General features: G+C 41.8%; 1 protein-coding gene across 3 annotated transcripts; it reads left to right on the top strand.

The window, feature by feature from the left end:
- Window positions 1-1,226: 1,226 nt before the first annotated feature.
- On the top strand, window positions 1,227-21,027 carry acbd5a (acyl-CoA binding domain containing 5a). 3 transcript variants are annotated; one of them, XM_079489066.1, is made up of 14 exons: window positions 1,227-1,385; window positions 1,741-1,880; window positions 2,375-2,495; window positions 4,453-4,525; window positions 5,953-6,070; window positions 6,176-6,208; window positions 7,117-7,359; window positions 11,311-11,502; window positions 13,735-13,829; window positions 16,041-16,251; window positions 16,511-16,719; window positions 17,365-17,424; window positions 18,114-18,223; window positions 18,589-21,027. In XM_079489066.1, the coding sequence occupies exons 2-14, from the start codon at window positions 1,787-1,789 to the stop codon at window positions 18,599-18,601; spliced, it is 1,572 nt and encodes a 523-aa protein (XP_079345192.1). In that variant the 5' UTR covers window positions 1,227-1,385; window positions 1,741-1,786; the 3' UTR covers window positions 18,602-21,027. The 3 variants fall into 3 exon arrangements, with proteins under 3 accessions (XP_079345192.1, XP_079345193.1, XP_079345194.1); XM_079489067.1 differs by having other exon boundaries at window positions 11,314-11,502; XM_079489068.1 differs by lacking the exon at window positions 6,176-6,208.
- The last annotated feature ends 556 nt before the right edge of the window (window positions 21,028-21,583 follow it).

Below are 21,583 nucleotides of genomic sequence, written 5' to 3' on the forward strand. Positions count from 1 at the left end.
TCACCTCCACCATCTGTTCTCTCCCCTCCAGGAAGGATTGCATCCAGCTTACTGATGTGCTATCAAAAGCAATTGTTTTGATAGCTCTGTGTGTGGGTGGCTGGCTGGCTGGCTGGCTGGCTGGGTGGGTGCGTCTGAGCACGAAAACAGCACGGTTGTTTTTCACCACCTGTGCGCAACCTAACACACACACAAACACACACGCACATATTAACTGTATATATGGTGATTTCGGGTGTGCCAGTACAGTACAGTGGAGGGTACAGTAGAGGGACCCCCATGCGGTAACTCTGTCATTTCTCAACCGCTTCGGACGCGGGGTGGCTCGCCGGAATCGGGCCGGCACCCTGGGTGCGTTCCTGTGGGTCAGTAGTACAGTGACAGTACAGTACAGTAGAGGGTACAGTAGAGGGACCCCCACATGGTAACTCTGTCATTTCTCAACCGTTTCGGACGCAGAGTGGCTCGCCGGGATCGGGCCCAAAAAATGTCACAAATGTGATGAGGTCAGCATATTTTTGTGTGCAAGTGTCTATGGCCATATATAGCCCAAGGAGTGAACATTTTACCTTGGTTGTTAATGGTATGGTCACATCAGAGCCTTAAATATACACAGAGTTACGCAAACTGCGTTCACTTCATGGGGCCAGTCCAATATGGCGGCTTTCCTAGATAGACTTCTATTGAGAATGGGGACAACCAAGTCCTGGACCGGAAGTAGGCAGAAATGCATTGGACTCAGGCAACAGCCCAGCTTTAATGATCTTAATTTTAGATTTTAGATTGTTTTGTAGTAATAGTACAAGTGTACAACATAAACATTAAAGAGACTTTAGTTGTTACAATACTTTAAAACAGTTGTCATGTTGCACACATGCTTAAAATAGCTCGTCTCAGTTCAGGCTGCATGTACAGCGCTCGAGCGCTCGGTTTCCGCCCCCTCAACATCACAACTCTTCTATTAGATGGCTCTGGGTCACATATACTGACAGCCGGTAAGTGGATTCATGAATGTATGTAGACTATAGACAATATTTTAGGCCAATAAAAAAACTATATTCCAAATGTCCCACTTTAGACAAAAGAAGCCTGTTGGCTGCCAGACTAATAGTAGGCCTACATTTCTCCAAGTTACGAAAATGTCACAGGGACTACATTTCCCACAGAGCACCATTACTTCCACTTCCAGGTGGTGGTGCATTGTGGACCTTGTAGGCCCAGTGTGGGTCACACAGATTATAAAACTACAATTCCCCCAGCCGTAGCCTACAGACGTACTGTTTGTCATTATATTGTGCTGTTCATGGCGTCCGTCCGAGAGCAAAACAGAGGACTCTTCTCTTTCTGATCAGATCAGATAGGCCCACCGGCCCAGCCGATCCATGGTGAGTCTGCGTATTTTCAATGTATTGATTTTTAGCACGGAGATATAGCACACGGCTAGCTTCGTATTCATGATCAAACATTAATTATTGAGTGATCTGTGTCGCACACTAGACTAGTGTTGTTAACCGATCCTCAAGTGGTGATTTCCTCATAGGGTGAAAACATAACAAACAAAACACAACGTCATAGCATTTATTATAACGTGTAATACAATAACCTTATAACATCACATTTCCCCTTATTTACTGATGTTGACAAGCATGCACTATGTCATTGTTTGTATTACATGCAGCCCACCCATGTCGGTTTAGCGTTTTACTTTAGGCTCATTGTAATATTGTATTTAATCCACAGGTCAACGTCCACGGCCCTCTAAATTAATATTCTGGCCTGTGGCATAATGGAGGTCGTCAGCATGGAGGATGGTGAGAACCGTTTGACACAGCAGAGGTTTGAAGCGGCTGTCAAAGTCATCAAAAGTTTACCCCCAGACGGTGAGTTGTCTGCAGCCATTAATCCAGCTTCCACCAGTCAATGAACTGTAGTGGACAATGAGGCTTGGTTTATGGAGGTGGGTTAAGGGTTGTATAGCTATAGCCTCACACCACCTTATTTAACTCATTGGACCATAATGGAAACTAGCATTATTGTATAACTGTACCTCTGTACTTTTTTTGCAAACTGTTAATTAAGTATTCAATCAATCAGTCAAAAACAGCTTGTGGGAAACAAGGGGAAAGCTGAGCAGCTTGTGTGATTAAGGCTTAACCCACATACCGCACAAGCAGTATAGCTGTTGGGTTGCAGTTAATATGATGAGAATTAAGGAATATATAATAACCTGTTCACAATACTACAATTTACAACTCCTATACTTCACTGCTAATGGCAACTGAAAGGCCAATGACAGTAATTTCTAATTAAAGAAATGCATGATGCAAAAAATAATAAAATGGTCTTGTTTGCCATTTAACCTTCTCCCCTACAGGTTCTTTTCAACCTTCCAATGACATGATGCTCAAATTCTACAGCTACTACAAGCAAGCCACATTAGGTCCGTGTAATATACCACGGCCTGGGTTCTGGGACGCTGTGGGCAAAGCTAAATGGTAAGAATACTAACCGATTGACAAGTCTATCATTGTTGTCCTCATGTCAACTTGCTTCACCAGAGGCGGGTGATTCTGACCATTGATTCTGATTCTGTCATGGCTGTTGGTGGAGCAGAGATTAGCTGCTAGTCTGGCTGGATTTTTTAGGAACATTTGTTCAAATAAAAAACCAAAATGCTTATATAAAAATATTCATTATACCAGTGATAGACACAGACATAATACCAGACATGTTGCAATGGGTCGATTCACAGTGCCTAAGCCAAGAACTGATGCAATGAAGAATACAGTCATGGGGCAATGACTTTCTAGGAACTCTCTACCAGTATGCATCACAGAAATTAAGGGTAAAGGCACTTTAAGAAAAGACTGAAGGATTTTCTTATATATATGGCGAAATTGTAATTCTGTTTATGTCAATATACCAGTTCATGTAATCTAGAGTGAATGCACTAACCGTAGTTATGCTTTAATGTATTTGTTTTTTTGTTTTCTTTCTTTTCTTTTGTGATATCTGTAATGTTGTAATGTTTTTTTTGTATGTATATTATTCTGTGAGGACCCCAGGAAGAATAGCTGTTGCCAGGTGCAACAGCTAATGGGGATCCTAAATAAACTAAACTAAACTAAAAACCAGTGACGTAGAGTCTGTGGGGGCCGGGGGGCCATTGGACCAGGGATCTCGGCCCCCATGAGGAATTGGACCTGAATATATATATATATATATATACATATATTCGCCTCGGTTCGTCCCGTTTTTACCGCACCAGGTGGGAGGGTCTGGGGGTGCGGCCATTCGGGCCCCCATGACGATTATAAAAACATTTCGTCTCTGATTCTGACGTGTTTCACCGCCTTACCGGTTTGTCAGCAGACATTGTTTCAATATTTTGTTTGTTTAGTCTTTCTTTCGACAATACTATATAGTCTTCTCTCAGTTTTGCCCTGCCGCTTAGTTCCCCGGCCCCTGCAAGTTTGGGGCCCAGTGTGATGCAGCACTTAATGTCCAGCAGCACAGCAGCACTGATAACAAAATCTTACCCCCAATGTGTCCCTACCAAAGAGGGTTGATTTAAGGCCATCCCAGTTCGAGTCACTAGAGGCAAAATGGTACACAAATCCTACAAATGGTCTGTCTGACGGCAAATGTTGCGAAAGTCCTATGTTTACTGATGCCTGTGAGAGTGTGTTGCTGGGAGTCTGGGACAGGGAAAGGTTGACAATAAAGTTGATGTTCTCCTGATGTGTCTCTCTGAAGAAAAGCCATTTTAGCATGAAAATCTTGGGAAGTTCAGTGATCATGGGGCTAAAGAATGCTTCAGAAGCTGTGTTCACTGTCATTCTTCCATTGGAAATAATAGACACCGACCTGTTTTTGGTCACGTCCTACTTCATGCAGCTACGGGAAGATGGCATGTATTCTTTTTTTTTCTTGGCCTATACCTATACAATCTGATCACCCTTGTACCTGGTCAGTGGTCATGTGACCTGACTAACCAATACATGACATCTGGATTTGCCATTTTAAATCCTCAAGTTATGATAAGTGTTCTCTGGACTTCACATGGCTGAGATATTGACAAGGAATGTCACCTATTACCCACTTGACTGGGTGCTTTTTGAGTGGTGTAAACCACTCCTACGACTGGCTTTGTTAGTTTACGTGTCTGTCTGTCTGTGCATGCAAAATGAGCATGGTTGCTAGTTGCTACGGTCACCCAGTTCACCCGGGTGTGATTTCATTACGTCAGACATTACGTCAGACCACAGCTGATCAGGCTATATAAGACCTTACACCACTCAGTTCACACGGGTGTGCTTTTTCTTGTATTTCTAGAATATTTAGGAAATAAGTGGCCTTTTGACAAACTTGTTTTAAGTTCAGTTAAACTGCCACAGCATTGTTGTTCAAACCAGTTTTGACTTTGTTATCATGCATTCAATCTCTGTGCAGGGATGCTTGGAATTCTCTTGGAGAGATGCCAAAGGAAGAAGCAATGGTGGCCTATGTAGATGAAATGAAGCTGGTAGGTAATCTTTGCCAGTCACTAGTTTACCTCATTAGTAACATCCTACACCAGTGGTTCTCAAAGTGAGGTCCCGGGACTGGGGTTCCACAGGGGCCTCCAGCCAAATGATGGGAACCAAATGGACTTTTTATGGGTCTGCAACTCTCAGGCCTCTTTTCCACCAAAATAACTTTGGTTCTAGAACTGGTTCCATTCTATATTCTTGGAACCATGGTAATTCCACAGAAACGGCGGCCATCTTTTTGTTTCAGTTCCGAACCAACTTTTAGGGTTCTGAACTTCTGAACCAATTCATTTTCAGTGGAAACACTGAACTGGCTCAATATTAGGCGGGAAAAAAATAACCGAACTGGTTCAACCTTGGTGGAAAGGGGCCAGAGTGTGTACGAATGGAATATTTGTACACTCAGAGTGGTCTTTGAAATAAAGAAGGTTATGAATCAGGGCTATAGAGCCATGCAATAACAATCTTCTCTTACGTCCGGGACCCCTGGCATATCTTTCCAAACAGGGATACATGGACTAATGTGTAACAATTTGGAGGTCAATATTGGGGGGGCCCTGACCCTCAAATTGGTCAGGGACCTTATTGTAAGTTTGAGAACCACTGCCCTACACAATTCATCATGTTGTTTACCTCTTCAGACTCCACCTTAGCCAGGGCCGTAGAACTTGCCCTCGCCTTTGACTTTGTACTGGGGCTAGTTTCGAATTGCAGCCAACCAATTGTTGGCTGCTCTCAAAGTGCTCTTTTCAGCTCAACAAAAAGAACTTTGATGTCTCCCCAGGACCCAAACTAGTGAAAATAACAGATCTACAAGCCCCTAACATGTCGCAATGTGACATGCTAGGAGCTTGTAGATCGGCTATTTTCACTATTTTATACCTTTTTTTTTTTTTTTTTTTTTTTTTTCCAATTCTTGGAATTTCTTTGAGAATGTTTAGAAAATTATTTGAAAATGTATAGGAAGCAAAACATAAATAAAGGGATACATATTTACTTGTGACCCATACAAATGTGTAGCCTGGTGGAACCACTCCCCCTGCTGGACAACATTTGCATTCTGCCATTAGGGAGAGCCTGGGAACTCTCGGGCAGAGACGATGTACTCCGGACCAATTCTGTCCGGAGCGATATGCGGCCGCTAGTGGCGGGATCAACGCGAGACTTTGACATATTGAAGCTGTGCCACAGCGCAATGTAAACACAACCTAACAAGACTACAACTCGAAATTATTATGGAGATATCTGTCCCGCTGCTTCCGGGTTCATCGTTTCTGCTTGAGAGAGCCCAGATGCAGGCAGGAGGAGGGAACTTGTGAACTCAATATTGACGCAATCTGGCAGAGTCAGGTTAACAAATGTGTCCGCGACCCACAAATGTGATTGATCCTCTCTGTGCTACTATATGTTGGGTATGTAGATCCTGGAGGGCATGCCTATCACGGAGGAGGTGGAGGGACTCCTGAGGATACTCGGCCCGTTTTACGAGCTCGTCGACGAGAAAAAAAAGATCACTCAGATATCAGACCTGAGTGCAGGTATAATTACATTACACATAAAGTTATATCTAATGCAAAATGTGCGCATTGTGTTTTGAAATGTCAAATCTAACCGTTTTCTTTTTAACTGCCCTATATGCTCAGCCCGTTTGACACAGTTTGCTAGGCAAATTGAAGGCAAGTACCTATAATGTGTAAAACTCTATTTGTTTGGTGCTGTAGTACAATTAGTATACTTTTGTCTGGTGTGGTAGTTTAGTGTATACTTTTGTATAGTGTTGCAGCAAACTGCTGTTTAGTAACTAGATTCAACTAGATTAATCATAATGTAGAGGTGGTGGAATATTGTCTGGTTCTCCTGCGTTTAATAGAGGGTATGCGCATGCATAAAGTGAATGGGACATAGAGTGGCAAAGTGACAGGCAAAGTGAGCTTAACATTGTTTAATGTTGTTTAATGCAATTAGAGAAGACTTCTCTGTTTGGATGACTGGGCTGTCATGTCCAGAAAGTAGTTTTTAGCCACTCAGTAGGCATTCCTGCATAACTTCCTGGTTTGATGATGATGTCACGCGCATACCCTCTATTATGTGTGAAACTGTTTAAATCAGGGGTTTTCAACAGGTGGTCCATGAAGGTATTGCATGTGGTCCCTGACCATGCATTTAGTACTGTAGCAAAGTTAAGATTTTGTATCTTCTTCCACGGAACAGTGCACTAAACGTTTGTGCACTTGTGTGCAGTTACTGGGAAGTCTGAGGTTAAGAAATTTCACAGAAAAGGGAGTTAGAATGTGATGCCAGCTTGCCTAACTGAGTCGTTATTATTAGCACATGTGCCCATATAATCATGTCATCATGTGCAGTCTGCTCTATCAGTACTGTATCCGTTAACCTGAGTTTAATCAGAGATTTATGATCATCATAATTATGAATTATGATTATCATAGAATAGAATATATATATATATATATATATATATATATATAAACATTATTTTACAATGTCATTTTCATGAGGATGTATAGTTTCTTGAATAGTTGGTCATCTTCTTGCAAGTCGCAACAAGTCCTGTTCTGTTGTTCAGGGATCGATACGATGATGACGGGAATGGCTACAAAGAGCATGGCAAAGAGCATCATCAGAACCATGGAGATGAACGGAACCCTGAAGACCAGGCCCAGCACGCTCCAACCACTGCTGGACGGCAGCGACGATGACGAGGAGGAGGAAGAGGAGGAGGAGGAGGAGGAGGAGGAAGATGAGGAAGATGATGATGAGGATGACGAGGAAGATGAAGAGGAAGTAGTGATAAAAGAGGTCAAAAAAGGTATAGTATTAATATAATAATAATAATTAGAAACAAATCGCTGCAAGCAGTGATAAGGCAGGACCAAGCAGGAAGGCAATAAGAATAATATGCACAAGAAACATGGAAGACTAAACTTGAGAAAAAGACCATGGAATTGTGACGGGGTCGGGTTTTTATAGTGGGGGGCAGGTACGGGTTCTTGAAGACTCATACACAGAGTTGGCGGTGCCCAGATTTGAACCCATGACCTTGTGTTGCAAAGGCAAGAGCTCTACCTACCGAGCTAACAAGCAAAATCATTCAGTGTTTTTGCAAGTTTTGCAAGTTGCGCAAGGATAACTAATGATAAGGTGGGTATAAAGATTTATGAATTGACTGCGTATAAACCAGACAATATACCAGATTCGGATGAGGAGCTCAATGAGTGAAAACCAATGAAATTAGTCTGAAACGGGGATTAAAGGTTAACTAAAAAAATATTATTAAACTTCAGAGAAAATAAACAGCTTTGAACATTCATTAAAAACAAACAAATGGGGCCCACTTTAAGTTGTTGACTTGAAAAGTCCCAGTTCAGTTCCTATTCAGTTCAGGGAAAGCAGTCTCTTTCTCCAATTTGGAGAACCAGATTACCACATTTGTGGGTGAAGGGTATTACACATATTACACATTTATTTAAAATCCTGCATTGCAAAACAGGGACTGATGGACAAGAATACTTACAACCAGCCCATCTGAAACTTAACTAATAACAGCAACAAAAAGGGAACACAACTGTTTGGGAGACAATGAGCTGCTGGCCACAAGTCCTCTTATATAGCATGCAACTAATCAAGAACAGCTGACACAGGGTGTGGCAGCCAGAACTCTCAGGTGATTGACAGGTGAGGCACTTTAGACCAACAGAGGTCAGCAAAGCCACAGGCACTACAACAGAACAAAGTAAAGACAAAATTTCACAAAACGGCAATTTTCATTGGCCCATAAAACCTTCATTCTTTCACTTAAAAAAACGTACTATACTTTCCCATGTCCGTATAGGTCCAAAGTTCATGTGTAGATGCTTTCGTGCATTTTGTTCAAAGATCCTGGGAGGAGATGTATTTTAATTGATTTTCATATAATTCAAAATGGCGGGTGATCTAGAGGTCGGAGGTCAAAAGTAAGAGCACCGTTCTTGTTCGGCATGAGGAGACGCATATGTGTGTCGAGGTTTCATTGCTGGCGGTCAAACGGTTCATGAGCTATGCGTGGTCAAAGTTTGCATTTTCAATATAGCGCCACCCTTTGGCCAATGGTTGTGGGCTTCGCATCCTCACCGTTTGGCATGGCCCTCTACCATATCTCCAAATTTCGCGAAAACCGACTGCACGGTTCAGCCAGAACTGCTATTTTTGGTGGAAGAAAAACAACTACAAATCCAATAAAGGACCAAGTCCTTTCAGGACTGCTTGGTCCTTTAATAACTAGAACTGCACTCTGGCGAGTGCCTACTTGCTTGTTGCACACAAGTAGGCCATAAATGGCCGCCTAGTGCGCAAGCAGAGCGTGCAAGTACTGGTGACGTATATGTCGATCAGTGTCGGGTGGATTAAAGGAAATGCATCTATGTATATGTAATTTGTAAATTGATTAGCGGTATACTGTGGTTACTTTGCGTATGCCCCGTTTGATGCATATGTATTGTAGTAGCATATGACGTCAGGGTATAACTGGTATAACTATCGCTCAATGATGACAATAAAGATCTGGATTAAAGGACCCAATGCCAGGGTGTACTTGGTTTTCGATGGTGACGTAATGATGATATGTTTTAGTGTCGGGAGGACTAAAGGTAATGCCCCTATGTATACATGTATGTAATCTGACACCACTGCCATATCAAGCACAAGTAGTCATTACGTCATACGCATGAGTGATGGCTTTCGATGGTGACGTATGTGCCTGGTGGATTAAAGGAAATGCCTCTATGTATATGAATTTGTAAATTGATTAGTGGTATACTGTGGTTACTTTGCGTATGCCCCGTTTGATGTGTATGTATCGTAGCAGCCTATGAGGTCAGGGTATAACTGGTATAACTAGCTCTCAATGATGACGTAATAAAGATGTGGATTAAAGGACCCAATGCCAGGGTGTAATTGGTTTTCGATGGTGACGTAAGGACGATATGTTTTAGTGTCGGGAGGATTAAAGGTAATGCCCCATGTATACATTTATGTAATCTGACACCACTGCCATATCAAGCACAAGTAGTCATTACTCATACGCATGAGTGATGGCTTTCGATGGTGACGTATACGTATGTCGATCAGTGTCAGGTGGATTAAAGGAAATGCCTCTATGTATATGTAATTTGTAAGTTGATTAGCGGTATACTGTGGTTACTTTGCGCCCCGTTTGATGTGTATGTATCGTGCCAGCATATGACGTCAGGGTATAACTGGTATAACTAGCTCTCAATGATGACGTAATAAAGATGTGGATTAAAGGACCCAATGCCAGGGTGTAATTGGTTTTCGATGGTGACGTAATGACGATATGTTTTAGTGTCGGGAGGATTAAAGGTAATGCCCCTATGTATACATGTATGTAATCTGACACCACTGCCATATCAAGCACAAGTAGTCATTACTCACAGCCTATTCGACCGTTATCATACCATCTTATGGGCCCAGTATGTCCCGTTATCATACCATCTTATGGGGCCAGTATGGCCATACTGGCATACTCACCATAGCCTGGTCAAGGTTTCCCCCTGGTGGACGTGTCATTTCCAACTATTGTCGGGGCATGGAAACTAGGGGCTACTAATATATACTATTTTCTGCCTATCGGGACGTAACTCGGACGGCGCTGAGTCGGGTCTGGTGGCCTTCGCAACGCTCGAAACGGCGACTCGCTCGGCTAGCGTCTTGCTCTGCGGTGCCTCACGTAGCTCAAGGCCACCAGACACGGCGCGCCTCCGCCAGGACATCAGTGATAATGACAATCGCTGATAATGACATACTGAAACAGTGAGTATGCCAGTATGGCCATACTGGGCCCATAAGATGGTATGATAACGGCCATACTGGCTCCATTCAATGGTATGATACCAGTCGAATGGGGTGCAGCTCATACGCATGAGTGACGGCTTTCGATGGTGACCTAAATGTCGATCAGTGTCGGGTAGATTAAAGGAAATTCCTCTATGTATAGTATTTGTAAGTTGATTAGCAGTATACCGTGGTTACTTTGCGCCCCGTTTGATGCGTATGTATCGTGCCAGCATATGACGTCAGGGTATAACTGGTATAACTAGCTCTCAATGATGACGTAATAAAGATGTGGATTAAAGGACCCAATGCCAGGGTGTAATTGGTTTTCGATGACGTAATGACGATATGTTTTAGTGTCGGGAGGATTAAAGGTAATGCCCCTATGTATACATGTATGTAATCTGGCACCACTGCCATATCAGGCACAAGTAGTCATTATGTCATACGCTGGCACGGCGCATACGCATCAAACATCGACCTGGACGAAAACTATTACTTGTGCGCTCTGCTTGCGCAAGTAATAAATAGAGAAGAGCTCTTCTCTGGCGTCAGTGCTCTGACTGCTCTCTGACTTTTTGATCACTACGTGTATATTAATCGCCTCAAAATGGCCGTTTTCTGAGCCTTGCAAAGTGTGTTCTTTTTTAGATGATTTAAACCCATTAAAACTGGGGAAAGCATCCGTGTCATTTTAGATTTTTGCGTTGGCTATTCAAAAGTAGCAGATATACAAGCCCAAAGTGGGTCATTTCATGCTATTTGTGAACATTTTAGAAGAAGAAAAAAGTGAGAACTACAGCTTTCCAAGGAATTGTAGAACTGGCCTCAGGTCTTATAATGAGTGAATTCAAGTCTGGAGGTGAAGTAGGTAGACGTCATAAAATATCAGCGGCTGAACAAAGGGATTTTCCTTTTTTTTTTACTCCAGAAAAAAAATTGTCGGCTCCGTTGCCAAAGAAGAAGGGCTCATCCACGAGATCCAAAGTGCCCCTGTCCAACGGGCAGTTGGCCCACATGACCAACGGCACGCACTCCAAGGCGGCGCTGAACGGCCATGACTACCAGGAGGACGCGAGGAGCGTCGACTCCACGGAGCCTCGACTCAACGGACACCACATTGGTAGGTAACAGGTTAGACCCTTTTGTACGGTCTATGGTTAGACCAGGGTTTCTCAAAGTGCGTGCCGTCAAATACTTATCACAGTTTAACCCACTTAGACCCTCTATACTTGACCTGAGTAGCTTTGTACTTGGTGCAATCATTTTCCATCTTCACCAAATCTCTTTGCCAAAATCTGCAGATCTACAAGATCAGATATTGTAGATCTGCTATTTTTGGCGAATAGGGATGCTGCGATTCAAGTGGTTAAATGTCAAGTATGGAGTTATTTTCAATCGGTCGTGATGAAAACTACTATTCTTTCAAGTTTTCCTCATGACACATACATGTATCTTAGGGGAGAAATAATTACATATTTTTACGTACCGTAATATGACACAAATGTAAGGTTCTATAAAGTAACAATGTAATTCAGGGGTGCCGTGAATGAAAACATTATTTACAGGGGTGATCTGAGACAATAAAGATTAAGAACCACACTCTATAAGTGGGGACTTTGACATTGAATTATTACATTGTCATCATCATATCCTGTAGTGCTCATGTATTACTCAATAAAGGGATCTTCATAGATGCACGCAAGTCGCACGCTGACACAAAGAAACAGCAATTTTGTGCCAAGGACCCCTAAATTGATATATATATTTGGCCGTGGGGTGACGGGGACCCTCCAGAAGAGAAGATTTGTGGGGAGTTCTTTCTCAATATTTTCAATAATCGCAGATGTACAAATATGTCAACTTGTAGATCTGCTATTTTTGAATAGCCAATGTATAAATGGATAATGTGGTTCAGTTCAGTTTTCAGCATTTTTGGACAAAAAAATACCAAAAAGGGGGCAGGGAAAAGAAGCATAATGCTTATCGAGCCCTACCCCTGGCTCAGTTTGCATAAATAAATTCAATTGTCATAGTTTAATTAATGTGTAATGTGTAAACGGCACACGTCAAGAATACGCAAATTAACATGGCGTTTTGCACACATTCATACAGCATACCCCAGCTCCCACAAATGGATAAAATGATTGTGATGCTGGGGCGATTGCTGATGCTGATGATTTTGGCTGGGGACCCTCTGGAGTAACCTGACTCCGCCAGATGGGGCAGCAGAGAGTACACTGGGTTCCCCCCTCCTGCTCCCATCTGGGAACTCTCAGGCAGACTTGATGCCCGGCCACAAAATGGCCTGGCCAATCAGCAGCAGCTTCTAGCAGCAGCTTCTAGCTTCTAGCTGCTGCTGACAAACTAAGTGTTGGATGGGACAACGGAAGGAAACTGAACATAAATGAGTTCAAGCCAGTGGTTCTCAAAGTGGGGCTCCAGAGGTAACAGATGGGAGCAGGAGGGGGGAACCCAGTGTACTCTCTGCTGCCCCATCTGGCGGAGTCAGGTTACCTCTGGAGCCCCACTTTGAGAACCACTGGCTTGAACTCATTTATGTTCAGTTTCCTTCCGTTGTCCCATCCAACACTTAGTTTGTTCATGGGGTCTGGGGACTCGGCCTGCGCTGGCTGCCTGCCCCTGGCTACATATCCCTGGGGACTCGGCCTGCGCTGGCTGCCTGCCCCTGGCTACATATCCCTGGACATGTGATCAGATAATCTGCTAAGCTTTATTCACCCAGAGCTGAGGCAACTCGCCGCTTTCACCAACACTAAGCTGGTCCAGTGTTGCGTTATTAATGGTGTAATACAAAAATCACACCCGTGTGAAGTGAGGGGCGCTAATATATTAAAGTCTAACCCATGTTGATTAGGTGATGTAATGGTGATATAAAACAAACGGTGCCAACACAAACATTAAATGCCATTAACAATAAAGAGACAACATGATGTAAACTTTCCCTTCATTGTCAATGGCGTTTTTAAAACCAACATTGAACTAAAACCAAACATTAAACCTGTATATAGGAAGGGCTAGCGCCCCTCAAAAATGAATTGTGTGTGTGTGTGTGTGTGTGTGTGTGTGTGTGTGTGTGTGTGTGTGTGTGTGTGTGTGTGTGTGTGTGTGTGTGTGTGTGTGTGTGTGTGTGTGTGTGTGTGTGTGTGTGTGTGTGTGTGTGTGTGTGTGTGTGTGTGTGTGTGTGTGTGTGGGGTGGGTCAAATATATATCATTTTGGGGGTCCTTGGCACGTAAAAGTTTGAGAACTACTGATTTACAAGGCATCTGTAGAATCGTCCTCAGGTCTTATTGGGTCAATCTGGTGTTGCTCTTCTATGTTCCCACCATATAGATTCTAATGGCGATGCATGTGGACCGCAGCACGTGACCAGTGACTCGGACAGTGAGGTGTACTGTGACTCCGTGGATCAGTTTGGTCAGGAAGAGGCAAGTCACAAACATTAACTGACATGACAGTGACACGCAAACAAAAGGGTTCCACCGCGCCTCCAGCCAAATTCAGGCTGGTCTGGTGCATCTCAGGAGCGGGACTGGTATACTGTAGAACAGCGGTTCCCAACCCTTTTTGGCCATGCACCCCCTGTTACCTCCTGGCATAAGCTATATAGAGACATAATTTCCTATACATCCACATATATGCACATATATGAACCTGCATATGGCATATATATGCAGCATAGGCTATATTCTGCATATACTTGCCATAATATCTTAATATATTTAAAATAAAACCATAGCACCACCATTAGCCTTTTCATGTCGCACACCCCCTAGAAGGCGCCCGCGCACCACAAGGGGTGCTCGCACCACAGTTTGGGAACCCCTGCTGTAGAAGAAGGAAGGCACTGGAGCAACTTTTAATTGCACTGTGCAACTGTGTCAAATAACGTGACAATGTTTCAGTGTCAATACATCTTCATCAGTTCTCTGAACTCGTTCAGTAGAGGGTATGCGCATGCATAAAGTGAGTGGCAAATCGAGTGGCAAAGTGAGTTTAATGTTGTTTAATGCAAATCAGAGGACTTTTCTGTTTGGGCTGTGAAGGCCAGAAAGTCGTTTTTTTTTTGCCACTCAGTAGGTGTTCCAGCAAAACTTCCGGGTATGATGATGATGTCACGTGCATGACCTCTATATTAGGCAGGGAAAAAAAGACCTGAACCAGTTCAACCCCAGTGGAAAAGGGCTAGAGAGTGTAAGAATGGAACCAAATGGACCCATAAAGGTTAATTTGGTTCCGGTCATGACTTGACGAAGATGTATTGACATCACATTATTTGCCTTCACGATGTAATTAAATAGGCTTTAATTGTCTGAGTTTGCTCCAGTGCCATCCTTCTTCCTCACATAACGCGGCTCTTGATATTATTTTGTGATGCACGTGGATATCACGAATCATAAGAGTAGTGCAGTTATGAGATAGAGTCTCAGGTCGGGAGTACAAAAACACTCAACATAAAGCTGCAGTGTGCATACAATGCGAAGGTTTCATTCATCTCAATCACATAAGAGCTGCTCCATAGGATTGAAATGCAGTGCATAAACACAATGAGCTTCAGTTGTCTCTTCTGGTACCATGTGGCATGATTTTCCAAACAGTTTCCACTAGCTGCCACTTGGGGTCGCAAGAGTACGTGAACTGTGAAAATCATCCACTGCACCATTAACCATGGCAGCTTGTGATGGACATTTTCATCAATATGTAATCTTTGACACAGACATGCAACATAATACTTTTAGCAAAAACACATTGCCCTAGACTTAAATGTATACTAATGGGCTACTGATGTGTCATAGGGTCTATTTCAATGTGCTACACATTTTAAAACAACGTGTCTGCATTAACTACTGAGCCACTTATAACCACCAAATGACGGGCATGCCCAGATTTTAATTGAATGCCGTGTCACAATAGTTTAATGCGAAGGCACCTAACTTTCATCAGAGGTGAGCTAACTTTTAGGTTGGAGGAGGTCCTACGCTGTGGATGTTCCTTGATTCAGTATTTAGATATTTGACATACATTTGATCAGACACGCCCCCTTCCCATACAAACCCATTAGAACTTCAAACTCCAAAACACCCGTCCTTGGTTGTGGTGACTGATATTGTCCTTCTAATATGCGAGGGGGCGTTCTTTTTTCCTTTCTCCATTTGTTCAAGTTACAATGGGTTTGTATAGGAAGGGGGCGTGTTTCATAAAAGCCTTGAGTAATCGTTAAAATGACTCCCTGTCGGGAGGAAACCTCATAACTTCAAAATGTTTTTTTTTTTCTTCAGGAAATGAAAAATATAAATTTTTCAGGAAATAAGGAAAACCTTATATTTTTAAAACAAAGCAATACAGCCTCATCAAAGTTGGTGTTATAACTTTATATATTGTCAATTACTTCCATGAGAGGGGGAGAGGTGGTGGAGCTTTAACAGACATTTTTAGGGTCTGATGGAGTTAAGAGGTTTTGTCCAAAGCACTTTTTACTACCTTCCATTGGTTCAATATTTTCGAAACAACACACAGACGTAAAGGGTGTTCAATAGCACTGATTTATGCCAAAAAAAAAGCAAAAACCTCAAAAATTGAGTTATGAGGTTTCCTCCTGACAGCAACGATATGAGCCTGTGTGTGCCCTCCCTCCCCAGAGCTCAGATCATCACCAGTCCATTGATGATGACCTGGATGAAGAGGAGAACCACGTGACGGAGGAGCCCCATGCACCACCCAGGGTCCCCGAAGGGGACTCCCCCAGTCCCCCAGAGGGCATCCAGTGTGGAGGAGAGGACGGAGGGGCCGGCGGGCTGATCTCCCAGAGGCAGAGTGCTCCCGACAGCTCCTTGGTCAGGAGAGGAAGGGGTGAGGCAGGCCACCTGTTGTTAATTACTGTAGCATCATAAAGTTATACTTTATTGACGACATTTCGAGCCAAGGCTCTTCCACCGGTTCAAACAGACATGTTAGCAACATGATTGTTTTTGTAATTTTTTTATATATTTTTTTAATAAACCCAAGTTTTTCAGAAAACTTTGGTCAGGATTTAGAAGGTGTTTATAGAATCGGCCTCTGTTCTAAATGGGATAAAAGTGAACAACATAATGTCTGTGGTGTGGTGAAGGTTCCAGATCTTCGGGCCCCGGTTCCGGAGCCCCGGGGGCCCACGTGCAAGGCAGCGGAGACGGAGACGGTGAGCACGGGGGAGGTTCGGGGGGCGTGCCAGGAGGGAATCTGAATGAGCAGATCGTGGTGGCACTGGGCAGGCTGCAGGAGGACATGCAGAGTGTCCTGGAGAGGCTGCACACGCTGGAGGCTCTCACCGCAAGCCAGGTCAGACAGTGGTACCTTCCTAGGTACCTAGCAGTGGTGGAAAAAGTACTTGCTTGTTTTGCTTAAGTAAAAGTATCAGTACTGCAATTTTAGAACTACTCTGTTACATGTAAAAGTCCGGTATTAAAAATAGATTTCAGTAAAAGTACAAAAGTATTGGTATCAAAATGTACTTAAAGTAGCGAAAGTACTCATTGTGCAGAAAAGCTCACGATGCGTCACATTGCGACGCATTGTGAGCTTGTAGATCAGCTATTTTCCACAAGCAAGCAACACACAAGCAACTCAGATCTGATGCTATAATGCTATCTGGCATCTAGAGTTGCAGTAAAGACATTGACAGCCCATTCATTGAAACCGAAAAGTCTGATTTGTATTAAACAACGTTAAACTCGCCAAGATTGCAGCTGTACGGAAAGCTTTTTGTCTGTTTGGATGAATGGGCCGTCGAGGGTTGGTATTGCAACTCTGGGTGCCAGGTCGCATTATAGCATCTGAGTTGCATGTCTTCCATCATAATTGTACAGGAAGAGTTTATTTGTCTTTGCTTTAGTGAATTACTTTGAATAGCATGCCTTATTGAATTAATTGTTGAATTCAACCAGTTTTGACTTATATCTTATTTAATTTCATACTTTTCTTTAGGCCAGATCAATGGCTCTATCTCCAACCTACTCTCCCCGTCCAGTAAATAAGAGCAGTAAGGTACAGTATGCAGATGTATGACACCATCTGGTTTATTATTTATTATTGGGGCAGGTTTACGGCTTCATGGACTGACACTGCCCTTTGTGTTTAACCAAACCAAACCCAGATGTGATAAAAGCGGCGCTATATAACCTTTCTTTTAATGAATAAAATGTAATTTTGTCCAATATGTGTGGTAGAGTATGTTAATAATAACGTTTATAATTGGCAAGGTTGTATTTTGTCTCCCTGCTCTTCTGTTGAGACATTTAGATTGTGTCAAACGTCATGTCTCACATAGATACAGGATCTGACATGAATTTTAACCCGAAGGTCCAGTTTAAATTTATCCCTTGAGCAAGCAGGCAGGCTCTATTAGCTCAGTGGTAATGGTTGTGCAGGAAACTGGGTTCAAATCCGGGGTAGAACAGTAAAGTTAGAGATGGGCATGTATTCTAAATACATACAATCAAAATACGTATTTTCTGTATTTTAAAATACAGAAAATACTAATATATTTCAAATACATGCCCATTAAGTTACATAGTGCAGCTTTAAATCAACCATGAGCAGGCACTGCACAGTGATTTAAATAATTTGACTTAATGCATCTACTGTAGATTGTTTTGTAGATTAAGGCATACATTGTCTTGTAATTTCCCCCACTATGATACTAATGCTACATTTAACTTTATTCTGTTACTTAGAAACCTGCCTGGTGGCCTTTCGATGTTTCTCCCAGCACTGTGGCCTTTGCTGTCATTTGGCCCTTTGTGGTGCAATGGCTACTCCGCCTGTTGCTTCAGAGGAGGAAAAGGTAATAATTAATTAATTACACATCCAAATAATAAGTCTCGGAAATATTCACGATTCCATAATTCACCATAGCCATCAGGCCATATTGCTGTACTACAACTCTAAATAAACGCATAACAATTAACAAGATATGAATTTCCTGTCAGGTGGAAACCTCCTATGTCTAAAACTGTTGAGGATTCAAATAAAAACAAAGCTGAACTACAACTCAAAACGCATCGCATTTTGAGCTTGTAGATCTGCAATTTTTGCTACGTTTGGGTGACACCGTAGTATGAAATAGGGCACAAATTTATGACAGCAACGATACATGAGGTACCGCATTTTTAGCATTGTATTAAATGTGTTCTTGCATCCTCTTTCTAGACAAATCAACTGAAGGACAGATGGCTCCTTGAACACCATGGCATAGAACCACCTCAAAGAAGAAATGTCTTTTTTCTGGTAGCTAACAGCTTTACCTTCTTATCCAATCTCCTCGTCCCAGGGTCCATTCGTACTCCACTGTTAAAGCCGAATGAAGTGCGTTCGGGATGGGTCCCTGAGTCGACCCAACTTAATTTCAGCTCTATAAAAGTCAATTCATACTCGCTCACAGTCCCGGCTAGCGCCGAAGTCACTTGTAAATATATTGGAGGTCCTTGACATGAATATGTTCGTGGGCTGGGAAATGAGCTTCGATACTTGTCTGACTGGACCTCGCTGGCCGGATGCGTCCTACAGGCAGCAGAAGTCCTTTACATGAAACTGTTTGTGCCGACAAATTTAACTCGAAGCTGGGCTGAATGAATGAGGAAATGCCGCTGGAATGCCGGAATTAGTTCGGGATGTCACAACTTTCAAATTTCGGTGGCACCGAGTCGCCAAATTTAGGACGGTACCCACCCTCCTGAACCTCTAAATGACGTCACTTTGTGGTCTGGATAGAGCCGAATCGATTTAAATTTGGCTTTAAAAGTGGAGTAAGAATCGACCCTAAGCCTAATGTATACAACTTCTAGCCGCAAGTGGCAGATTTTCAACTGAAAAACGACACATTTTCGGCAAGCTACAGGGTTGTATGACGTGCGGCAAACAGAAGTATAAATTAGGCTTTCATCCCCCACAACTCAATAACTAGCTTTTTGCACTATTAAAGATGGCACTAATGGAAGATGGCTCACAACAAGTCTGTGGAACTAGCTGTGGAATCAAAGACAAAATATGAATGTACTGCATTATAGCCTATACTAATACAGGCTTCTGAACATTATTATTCTACTGTATTAGCAGGTTCTAGTTAGAAAATTGCAAACATACTCATAGATTGATTTACTGAAGCTTCAAATGGTGTCATTTCTACTGCACAATACTGTAAAACAGGGCTAATTATCTATTAATTTGAAACACATTTGCTTGATGTGGTTATTATACATTTTTCTGCCACCTTTCACTTTCATTAGTTGCTTTTAGGCAATGCTGCTAAAATGTCATAACTGTAGTTTAGGTGGAATGAATGTAACAATGCATTGTTTGATCCTTTAAATTCCTTTAAGTTAATTTATTATTTATTGTTTTGTTTTTAGAAACTTTAGATTAAACATACTGCTTGTAAGGTTTTAACTGTATGAACAAAGGTTGATACATGTAGCAGGATTGAAGTTACTGCTAAATGTTTTGATTTAGATTGAACAAGGCCTTGTTTAGTAGTTTAATACAGTAACTGCCATATTGCATATCAATTTATTTAGGTTTTATTCAGGTTTTTGTGAATCAGTGGTAACCCAACGTCATCATTTTTATTGTTAAAAAAAGTGCCTCGTCATCATAAGGTACAGTCATGTGGGTCATTACTGTAGGCTCATGCACACTGCAGTTTAAAGCTGCACTATGTAACTTTTCTCTTCTACCCCGGATTTAAACCCAGTTCCCTGCTGACATGTTTACCATTGAGCTAATAGAGCCCTGCCTGCTTGCTCAGGGGATTTGTGTCAGATCCTGTGTCTAGGTGAGACATATGACCGTTGACACCTAAATGTTGCAATAGAAGAGCTGGGAGACAAAAATGCGACAATTGTATGAGTTACTGTATATTGTATAACAGTCTACCATACAGATTGGACAAAATATAATTGCATTCATAAAACAGTTACATAGTGAGGCTTTAACCTCATCCACACATAACCTGTTCAATATCGGACCAAATTACAATACAGATCATACTAACTAGTGAGCCATGAGATGAAACTTGTACTCCATAGTCATAATAACGGGCTGTATACAGTAGTTTTCTTTTACCAAGTGTAGCCTTGTACTCTACAGCCCAATTAAACAATAACACCTATCACTCTACATCACATTTTTCTCTGCATTTCAGATTTGTGTTGTATTTTATCAAATGTAAATGTTTAATGTATCAAATGTAAATGTTTAATGTAGCTACATAATTGTACATAAAGACATAAGTATATGGCAGACTTTTAAATGGATTTTGTGCGATGGATGAACAATGAACTAATGTATGACTTATACCATTATACGTTGTGTTAATATACTTAGAAGGCAGTGAGATCTTATACTTGTAGTGTAAACAAGTATAAGAAGTATTGTATACAATAGCTGTACAGTTGAGATAAATAAAGTGCAATATTTTAATTGCTTTCTCCTGTGTTGAGAATACAATGTATATCATATATATTAACATGTTTTAATTAAGAGTTTACCTTTCTACTAAAATGGACTAAGGCTTTTTTGGGGGGTGGAAACGTGGCGTACTCCGCATGTCAGTGATAATCTAAGCCTCAAATAAAGTTTTCATGAAGCCTTTTGAGTTGTCTGGAGATTAAATACTGCACCATGTACAGTACACACATGCACACATTAAATTATCCAGTGGTCGAAAGTAAGTACATTTACCTAAGTACTGTAGGTAAGTACAATTTTGAGGAATTTCTATTTCACTTGAGTATTTCCAATTTCCAACACTTTTACTTCTACTCCACTACATCTGATCCAAATATTGTACTTACTATGTTACTAGTTACTTTGTAGATTATGATAATTATTACAAAAAATACATTAACCAAATTTACATTTGTTCCAGACTTTTACTTTTTGTATTTTTATTGCAGTATTGATACTTTTACTAAAAGTAAAAATGTAATACTTTTTCCACCATTGAAATGATCACATTAAAGGAGAATTCCATGCTAGAAGGCTTTCTTTATTTCTTTATTTGTAGTTATGTCCCCACCAAAGGGGTCCAGGTGTTATTTTGTGCAAAACCTCCTTATTGGCTATTTCCCCTACCATAAGCCCTAAATTAATTGAATTGGGCAGGGCTATGGGGTGTTGTGCTAATTCGCTTATTTCCATCGCTCAA

This window comes from Electrona antarctica, assembly GCF_951216825.1.
Source record: "Electrona antarctica genome assembly, chromosome: 20".
Taxonomy (NCBI): domain Eukaryota; kingdom Metazoa; phylum Chordata; class Actinopteri; order Myctophiformes; family Myctophidae; genus Electrona; species Electrona antarctica.

Coding starts and splice junctions, on each gene's coding strand:
- acbd5a (XM_079489066.1), top strand. CDS start 1,787: ATGGAGGTCGTCAGCATGGAGGATGGTGAGAACCGTTTGACACAGCAG. Junction 4,526..5,952: donor ATGTAGATGAAATGAAGCTG/GTAGGTAATCTT, acceptor TTGGGTATGTAG/ATCCTGGAGGGCATGCCTAT. Junction 7,360..11,310: donor GATAAAAGAGGTCAAAAAAG/GTATAGTATTAA, acceptor TTTTTACTCCAG/AAAAAAAATTGTCGGCTCCG.